Here is a 9,628-nt window from a genome sequence, read left to right as displayed (position 1 = left end):
TGTTCATGGATTAAACCTACAATCAATTGTTTGTCGTCGCATACTCAGCCTAGCTAGTAAGAAAGGAGAATTAGGGTTTAAGCTATAATTAATTACCAAATTGTCTTAACCAATTAAATTACCTTGGTCACTCTCTGCAATTTCCCACAGCTTTATTGAACCGCAGATCGATAAGCCTATCTCAAATATATATATATGCATATCCTATGTAGGTTTTGAACGCAGTTCAAGAAAGCTGTGGAAGACTACAAAGAGAACCATTCAAGAAAGCTGTCGATGGAAAGCAAAGCAGCCGTGAGAACTGAGAACTGAGAAGAGAAAAGATAGAGATAGATAGTAGCTTAGCTAGTGGTGTGTTACAACTTACAATAAGGAGAGATGAGATGAGATGAGATGAGTTTAGGTGGAGGAAAGGGATAGCCTAGAAGTGGTATTTATAGAGTGAGACTGTGAGAGGATATCAGGATAGTAAGCAAGCAGGGGTTAAAACTTAAAAAGGTTAAAATGTTAAGGACCCAATCCCGAGAAGAATATAGGCCTGAACAGATATCAAACCTTTTCATCTTCCTCCTTGGCTCCACCTTTCTCACCATTCTTACAAGCCCCCCCCAATTTCTCTCCTTGTTGCACTTGATGAATAGGCATGCAGGGGTTTTGGTTGCATTCAAATATTCAATTAATAACCTCAAAAGTTTACTTTATTAATTACCGTCGGTATTTCAAACACCAACGTTTCAAGAGTGAGGTTATCATACTATACATAGCGCAAATTGGTCTATAATATAAATCAATATTTTTGTTTTCAAAGTTCAAATTGTCGACTTCGACCATTCAATGTAATTTCTATATGAAAATGTATTTTGCAGACTATGTGTAAATTTCATCCACTATTTTTCATTTTTCATTTTTAAAAAAATATTTTACTGTTTTTCAAAAATAGTGATTTTCTATCTATCTAAAAAATAGCAAAAAGAAATCTAATATGTGTACAATTTGATCAACAATTACATTTTTATATGAGGATCATGTTGAACGGTTCAAATCGATTGTTTGCACTTTGAAAATAAAAATATTAATCCATAGTACATACCAATATGCGGTAGTGATTTGCAATTTACCTACTAATTAAAAAAAAAATTCTAACTACCTTGAATAATAAAGCTAGATTTCAAGAGGAAAATCATAAACTTGTAAAAGCGAATCCAACTCCAACAATTCCCAGACATCTAGCAACCTAAGAAATCTAAAGATTAGCAAGTTGCCATTGTTAATTATATATGTTGTTGCTTTAACCTTTAAAAAAAGTGAAGAAGACTTTAGGTGGGTTTTGCAAACCAGAAGGGGACATGAACCATATTTAAATTGGTTGATGTGAAATTGTTGGGCTTATTAAATGATTAAGGTGGAGCTTGTTAGATCAGTAGGTGGTTCAAAGGGGCCACATGAACAAAACCACTCGTGTCCTTGTGTGCGAGTCATAGACAACCTCAAATTTATTTATTACTGGAAATTAATAAGCATTGCTGGATTTTTGTTATATCGTTTTCTAGATTCATCATCATACATCGCTTCAGAATTCTTCCACATGGACCACAGCGCATGCATTGCACGAATCTCGAGGGGGCTTGGTTTCCTCGTCCCACTCCCCTTCTATTCCTCCCATCGGGAAAGCCGAGAGCGGCGTTGTCAGAACGCTGTCAGAACGGAGCGGCCTAAGGAAACGCAGCTTGGCAGCGCAACGCGAGGGCCCAGGGGTTGAACGGGGTGGAGACAAACGGTTGTGATCTCTCCGATGCCCGCATCAGACGGTGCGCTGTGGGCATCTTGGGAACCACCCCTCTGACAACAGAGTATTCAATTCGACACCGATATTTTGCGAAAACACCCCTGTTTAACTATCTACAAAGGGGCTTATTATGCAAGAAAGCTTTTTCTAATGGACCTTCCCAACATAATATTGCAAAAAAATGACTTCGCGGCCCTGCCTTTTTCTCGTTTTACAGAAAGTAAAATAATATCATTTCAACGGCTAAACTTAAAATTTCAGTCAAGGAAGGCCATATCCGAAAATGTTCTCTAAATTCAAGGGCATTGTGGTATTGATGCTATCCTGTTTGGATGGAGAGTAGAGGAAGGAATGGAAGGTAAAGAATAGAAGGGAATGGAATGAAATGTAATAGAAATGAAGATTAATATATTTAATATTCTCGTGTTTTGATGATTAATGAGAGAAAATAAATTTAACTTTTTTTTCCGTCTTATTTATTGTTTGGCTGATTAAAATTTAGGAGGTTAATGAGAAATTCGGTGATTGTTGTAAGTTAGAGGAAAAAATATTGTATAAGAATTATATATGTAAGATATAGGGCTGGATATTTGTGTCATTTTTTTTAAAAATATTTGTAATAAAATTTATTTTTATCTGTTACACTCTAATTTGGGAGGGAAACTGATTCTATTAATTATAATGATACAAGGTGAAACATTTCACCTCCGACATAATTTTATCAACCAAACACGATTTAACGGAAAGTTTTTGTTCCTTTTCATTCCCTCCCTCCCTCCCTCTACTCTCCATTTAAATTTTGAATTTGCACCATTTAATTATTACAAGGATTTTTTTTCAAGGTCTCATAATCTTGAAAGAAAGAAAAAATTAAAATCAGATACTCTTACGAAATAATGTACACCATCAAATTCTAAATACAAACTCTAAAAATATATTTGATATAATAAAATAATTAGCTGCGTGTAAGTTGTTATAAAGACCCAAAAGAAAACAAACATTTTTTTCTAAATGAGGAAAGAGAATAATGGAAAGATAAAAGCTCTCCAATAAAGAAAAATGTGAAAAGAAAAGTATAATCGGAGGAATAAGAATATTGACGATGCAATAGCCAATATGAATTATAATGAGGAGTGAAAACCATAACCTAATCCGATAATTGGATCCAATTAAACTAGCTCAGTCCAATGTGTCTATAGAATGAATTTAAAGCGCACACAAAAATTGAACTAAGATTCAATTATCGAATTAAGTTATAGTTTCAATATGTTCAGGGGCGAAGTCAAACTTTCGAACTATATATGGGGATCAAATCACACAATGAGAATCATCATATAAAAAAAAATATAAAGAATGAGGGTTAATTTTACAATATCATAACATTTTACTCTAAATTATATAGAAAATTATATCTTAATGTAAAATTTTCATAAAAAAAAAATAGGATCAGTCGACCTCCATTATATTCACTTGGCTCCGCCTCTGAACATGTCCAAAAAATTGCCATGAGTCCTTTGTGTTTCAAAAACACAAGACCTGCAATGCTAGACAGACTTCAAACAAAATTATTTAACAAATATCAATAATAAAAGTTAGTTTAATCTATCCGATCAATTTTTAGTTTTTTTTTTTTTTTTGAAAGCTTGTCAGCGGCTGACAAGAGAGTAATTTTTTTTTTTTTTTTAGTTTTTTACTGTAAAAGATCAGGGTCATCTACATTACAAAACGCAAGATCTACAATGGTAGACCCGCCACAAAAAAAAAAAAAAAAAAAAAAAAAAAAAAAACAGAGAGCATTAGCTACATATAATTTTGTAACCAAATATAACTGTCTTGTAAGTGTAGCTTTTTTCCTGACACTTTAGCAGCACCTGATTAAGCTGATGTTTGATTGCTACTTAAATTAAAAAAATTAATTGCTTATTTTATCTTATAATAGTTTTATATCTCATTTGATAATTTAAGTAATGGTTTAAATTTAAGACACGAGAAACTAAATCTCTATCATAATGACAATGGGTCCTACAGCCGAAGTCAGTGTAAAGTAAGTTAATTCATTTAAAGAAGTGTTTTACCTTACTACACTGTAATTTAATCTTACTCATATTAATTATACACCTCATTTGATAAATTAAGTGTGTTTTACTTAAACTTTTATTCTACAATCAAACATGACTTAGGAACAAGTTTTTACCAACTGGGCCACATAAAAGAAATAAGAAACTAAAAACACAAACTCCAATCAATGATGTAAAATAATAAAAAAGTAATGAAAAATAAATGCATTGAATTAACTTATAAATTTTCAGTGTTGTACTGATTTATATTTAATGAATTCATAAATTTATAAATTTTAATAAAAATACATAACTCATGAAATAGATTGTTTTCAATAATTTAGATTTGGACCTTTGAAACACATACACTAGCCGAACTGGAATTTATGAAATCATGCGTACTTAATTTTGTAAATACAGGTCCGTTGTATTCTCCAGGCTTTTCATAGCTTGATTCCTTGACAGGCTCCAACAAGCTCCAGACTAAATTAGAACCCATCTAGAAATCCAACTACTAAATTAGAGCCCAAGTAGAAATCCAACTACAAAACGCCTAACTAAGCCTTCTTTTAATGAGTGGGGGTTTTGTCCAAATGACTTTGACAAAGTCTCACCTAAAGTCGGACTTAAACCGTCCGATTTGCATTAAAATTCGTACAAAATTTAGATTCAAAGAGTTATTTAAATTTATTAACTTTTAAATATATTTGCACGAATCTCAATGCAAATCGGACGCTTACTATTAGCTTTGAATGAGGCTTTGTCCAAAGGAAATCCCTCTTTTAATACCTTCTCCAAATATCAATCCCATTTTGATATAGTCGAATAATAGATTTGAGAGCAAGCCCTAACCATTGACGGAACCCCAGACTAAACCCCACAAGTCCTAGAAACCCCGGCCGCCTTCCCTTTCTTCCATTGCGCCGCCGCGTCCAAATCGGCCACCGCATTGTATAGAGAGAGAGAGAGAGGAGCGAAGAGGATGCCACGACCGGAACTACAGGCGCCGCCTGAGATATTCTACAACGACTCGGAGGCGCGGAAGTACACCACCTCCTCTCGGATTATCGAGATTCAAGTACGAATTTTTGGTAAATTCTTTCTATGTTCTTAAATTTTTTTTTTTCATAAATGTTTGAGAGAGAATTCGATTGTTCATTGATCCAGGCGAGGATTTCCGAGAGAGCACTTGAGCTTCTTAATCTCCCTGACGACGGAGTTCCTAGGCTTTTACTTGATATAGGTTTGATAAACCTATTCTCATTCCTTTATTTGTTTGTTTATTTGTTCGATTTAGCATTTCCCACCTATTTCATTGAGAAATAAAAAAAAATTGGTTTAGGTACCAACCAACTGGTACACTATTACAGAAAAAAAAACCCTAAAGCAACATACAGCGCATTCTAAGTAATCTCCTAGACAAACTAAAAAAGACCCAAATCACATTAAAAAGCAAAACAGTGAAGGGAAACTTTAGAATTTTGTACTTCACCAACTAATCTTCATCCAAGCCTGGTCCAGACCCATGCATTGGTACCTCTACCAAAGAGTCTTCTCTGTATTGGCCAATATCTGTTCTGGAAGTTCCTTTATGTCACATGGAAGAATTAAAGTGAGTTTGAAAAAAAACAAAGTCATCTCCTCTCTGTTTGTACTAGAAGGAAGCCAAGGAAATTATTTTGGAACCAATGGCTCTCAAAGGTTTTACTGTAGTACCCCTAAAACAAGATTTAGCATTTTCTTCTAAACAATTGGAGCTGATGGAAATCAAAATGAAAAGCCACAAGTATGCCCCAAAGCTACTAGATAATACATGACGAAAAGTATTAACGAAAAATATTAAGCACAAAAGTGTATAAATTGGTGGCACAACAGTGATGGCTCTGTACTTCCTGTTACTTCTCAGATAAAATACTGTGGAAACTAAGCAATTCCCTTTTGTTACACTTTTGATTTTCTTTGTTACTTAAATAAGTTCGTAAATTTTCTTAAATATGTTGGCAATGTTGTGTTCCTTTATCAATTTTGTTTCTTTTACAGGCTGTGGATCTGGTCTTAGTGGTGAGACACTGTCTGAAAATGGCCACCACTGGATTGGCTATGATATTTCACAATCTATGCTTGGTGAGTATGTATACTACTTGGTCACTTGTTGATATCCATTAATCAAGCTTGTATTTGTCATGCTGATATCATGTTATAAAATAGATGTTGCATTGGAGAGGGAGGTAGAAGGCGATATTTTACATGGTGATATGGGCCAGGTATGAAGTGTTTCTTTGTTATGATTGTTTGCTCTTTTTGAAATGTATTGACTTCCATTTAGTATATCTTACTTATATGACCTATGCTCCTGTTTTAAGTCAGTGTTGCCATTATCTTGTATTGTAGGGCTTAGGCTTGCGACCTGGAGTCATTGATGGTGCAATTAGCATTTCTGCTGTTCAGGTCAGCTACTATATTTATTTTCTTTCAGAAAGATGTCTCCTACATATTACATCTTTGGAGCAAAGTGTTCCTTGTTTCGAGTGCTCAGTGGTGTTCTTGTCATAAACTCTCGCTAAGAGCACTCACACAATTTGTGTTTGTATAAATACTTGTATTCTTGATATAGTAACTTATGTGCTCTCCCTTTTGATTATGTTACACGTTTTTATGTACTCATGTTTGGTGTTTTATGTTTATATTAACAGTGGTTATGCTATGCTGACAAGACCTCTCATGAACCAAGGATGAGATTAAAGTATGCTCTTTGGCTTCATTCCGATTATTTTTACCGCAAATAGAAGTGCCCTTTAAACCTTCTTAATTGTTTCCATTCCATTTATCTTTTACCTTCTTTAGGGCTTTCTTTGGCTCATTATATAAATGCTTAGCCAGAGGTGCAAGAGCAGTTTTACAAATCTATGCTGAAAATATGGACCAGAGTGAGATGATCATGACATATGCAATGCGTGCTGGGTTTTCTGGTGGTGTGGTAGTTGACTGGCCCCACAGGTAAAAATTATTTTTTTCCAATTTATTGGTTTATGTTTTATAAAGTATACCTTAGATCAATAAAGCCATGCTGTTTTATTTTGTTTCCTTTCTGCTTGGTGAGGTGTACTTATTGCATGCAATTGTCTGTTAATGAATAGCTCAAAAGCAAGGAAAGCGTACCTTGTTCTGACATGTGGTCCTGCTTCATTGCAAACATCTCTTCCAAAGGCCAAGGGTGAAGATGGGGAGATGTGCAGTGACGAGGACGGCAGTGGTGATGATGAAAATCAAACTGTAAGCTCTTGTCATCATCTTGCATTATATTTTTACATTAGCTTTGTTTGTTTACTCCTCATCTGCAAATGCCTCAAAGGTTAATATTGTTCCATCTTCAATTGATTATATGATTTTAAAAAAGAAATTTCTCTTTGATCAATAGTTATAATTTCAAATTTGGATAGCACATGGATTCACATTTAAATAAAATTGCATGGATTTTTTTTTTATGACATTTATGCTGCTTTGCTAGTGTTCATAATAGTTCATAATACTCTATTTGACTTTTCTTCCCACTTTGACAAAAAATTGTTGTTTATTTAAGGTTGGTGTCTACGAGCGGAATCGACCGAGGAAGAAGTTGAAAGTGAACAAGAAAGGGAAAAGTAAAGGGAAGCAATGGGTTTTGAAAAAGAAAGAACAAATGCGAAAAAAAGGGAATGAGGTGCCTCCAGATTCTAAATACACGGCCCGGAAACGAAAAGCATATTTCTAACTTACATAGCTGTGAGTGCTGTAATGGGTATTTATATGGGAGATTTCCCTGCCAAAGTTTTGTTTACTAGTCTTTGTATCTTTCTAATGACAACACTGTTTATCTGTGATTTGTAGTTGAGGGGTTATAATACCTTTGTTATAATTTTTTAATCCTCGTTAACTGTGGTTCGCCAAAAGGAAATTGGATGTGCGTTCTTCTTGGTGTTAGATTAGTTGGTGTGTTATATTATATACGAAAATATTAGTTTGTTTTGTAGCAAAATGACTGTTCCATTGAGGTTATCTGATTAAAAATTGTAGCGATATCAGAATTGGAGGGTCAAATAGTCACGTGAACACCATTGCTAGGAAGCAAATTTATGGCTTTGTGAGGAATCGAAAGCAATATATTCACTCCGTATTGCATGCTCTATAATTCCAAGTAGAAATAATCTCGAACTACTAGTCTACAACCAGGGAGCCCAAAGCCTATTTATGCCTGAAATGGTTGGATCCGTTAATAACCCAAATAATACCAGAGCCGAATCAAGCAATTCCGGCTTCATGCAGCCCACGATCATATGCAGCGCAGTTTTAATCATATAGTCCGTGCGCTGTATGAAGCCAAATTGCTCTGTTAAAATTTACTTCCATGGCTTCTCTCTGCACTGCGGCGGCGCTCTCTCTCCGTCCGCTGAGAATCAAAGCAAACGAATTCACCTCCGCTTCTAGTCTTCTCAGCTTTTCTCGTCTCAGAAAGAGGCAAGCGAGAGCGAACACAACCGTGTGCTTCAGCATTAAACCCAAAAACCGGGAAGAGGGAGAAGAAGAAGAAGAAGAAGAAGGTAGCGAATATACTCTCGCCGATGCTCTCCTCTCTTCTGTCAGGGTACTAAATCTACGGATGTTGCTTTTCTCATTGTTTTAGTTACCAATGGCAATAGAGCTTAGTTAAAGGTTCTTTTAAGGTATACTGGTGGACTTTTGTTTAATCAGCTAGTTCTGTAATTTTAGTGCAATTTAATTTTGCAAATTTAAGCCTGGGAAAAAGAATAAATCAAGTTAATTGCCACATTTAGAGAAAATTTTGGACATCAATAAGTATTATAGAAGCATATATTGGAAAGCCAAGTGGATCACTGAGTACAATTGAAATAAAAACTGGAACAAAATATGAATCTTCTTTCTTTTTTTTTTCCTTAAAGCATCAATCACTTATTTCATTTAATACAATCCGATCATTCATCCTTTGTATTTATTGAATAGAATGATTCGGAGTATTTGTGGAAAGTGGCTGCTGGATCTGTCGGTGGTGCATCAGCCATAAAATATGGAAGCATTCTATTGCCTGACATAACAAGGCCAAACTTAATTCAAGGTCTATTAATGGTGTCTCTTCCAGTGGCTGTTGCTGTTCTCATCTTACTCAAAGAGAGTTTACTGGGAAGCCAAGATGAGGACCAAATTTAATATATTGAATTGTAAAGTTCTTAATGTCTACATTTCATTTCTTCAAATTTCATCATACATTTTTCTTCATTTATATACTGTTTCTTTTTTTGGTTTTCTGTTCAACTTGCTTCTGCTGACTTGATAAGATTTTCTAATCTGAGCACTGATTTGTTTGTTAAGCTGCAAATCTGTCAAATAGACATTCTGTCTGGGTATCCATCTCCTGTAGAGATGTCTGGTTGGTTTTTGTACCTCAGTTCAATCCAATGTGGCAGTGGTACCATACCAGTCAGTTCAGATACTGGTTGTAGTCCAGTTGGAATGAAGGTATATATTTATTTTTAATTTTACTGGATACAAATAGTTATCATGATTCATGATTTCCCACTGATTTAGTAAGTTTTATTAAACATTAATGTTAATTTAAAATTACTTTGTTGAAGTGTTCTATGTTGGGTCCAGACTTCACATGCAGTGTTATTAAAACCGAACCAGACCAGACCGACTGGTCTGACCGGAATAAATCGGACCCGGAGGCATTACCGGTTCAGTTTGATGAGAAGACCATATCTGTAAAAGGACCGGTCAAAATCCGGTTTAT

At 34.8% G+C, this 9,628-nt stretch overlaps 2 protein-coding genes across 2 annotated transcripts; both read left to right on the top strand.

Moving 5' to 3' along the window:
• The first annotated feature begins 4,688 nt into the window (after positions 1-4,688).
• On the top strand, positions 4,689-7,750 carry RID2 (S-adenosyl-L-methionine-dependent methyltransferases superfamily protein). Its single transcript, XM_078301748.1, has 9 exons — positions 4,689-4,921; positions 5,011-5,086; positions 5,884-5,967; positions 6,052-6,107; positions 6,235-6,291; positions 6,537-6,586; positions 6,688-6,840; positions 6,981-7,116; positions 7,424-7,750. The coding sequence occupies exons 1-9, from the start codon at positions 4,826-4,828 to the stop codon at positions 7,592-7,594; spliced, it is 879 nt and encodes a 292-aa protein (XP_078157874.1). The 5' UTR covers positions 4,689-4,825; the 3' UTR covers positions 7,595-7,750.
• Positions 7,751-8,160: 410 nt separating this feature from the next.
• Positions 8,161-9,187, top strand: LOC144552734 (homoserine O-acetyltransferase). The gene is made up of 2 exons (XM_078300727.1): positions 8,161-8,464; positions 8,842-9,187. The coding sequence occupies exons 1-2, from the start codon at positions 8,228-8,230 to the stop codon at positions 9,043-9,045; spliced, it is 441 nt and encodes a 146-aa protein (XP_078156853.1). The 5' UTR covers positions 8,161-8,227; the 3' UTR covers positions 9,046-9,187.
• Positions 9,188-9,628: the final 441 nt, after the last annotated feature.

The sequence above is a fragment of the Carex rostrata genome, chromosome 4 (assembly GCF_964058835.1).
Source record: "Carex rostrata chromosome 4, lpCarRost1.2, whole genome shotgun sequence".
NCBI lineage: Eukaryota > Viridiplantae > Streptophyta > Magnoliopsida > Poales > Cyperaceae > Carex > Carex rostrata.
This window is presented reverse-complemented; position numbering and strand designations above follow the sequence as displayed.

Bases quoted from the DNA above. Each gene is read 5' to 3' on its own strand.
- RID2 (XM_078301748.1), top strand. From the start codon at position 4,826: ATGCCACGACCGGAACTACAGGCGCCGCCTGAGATATTCTACAACGAC. The intron at 4,922-5,010 runs GTACGAATTTTT...TCATTGATCCAG, and splicing joins CTCGGATTATCGAGATTCAA to GCGAGGATTTCCGAGAGAGC. The intron at 6,108-6,234 runs GTATGAAGTGTT...CTTGTATTGTAG, and splicing joins TACATGGTGATATGGGCCAG to GGCTTAGGCTTGCGACCTGG.
- LOC144552734 (XM_078300727.1), top strand. From the start codon at position 8,228: ATGGCTTCTCTCTGCACTGCGGCGGCGCTCTCTCTCCGTCCGCTGAGA. The intron at 8,465-8,841 runs GTACTAAATCTA...TTTATTGAATAG, and splicing joins CTCTCCTCTCTTCTGTCAGG to AATGATTCGGAGTATTTGTG.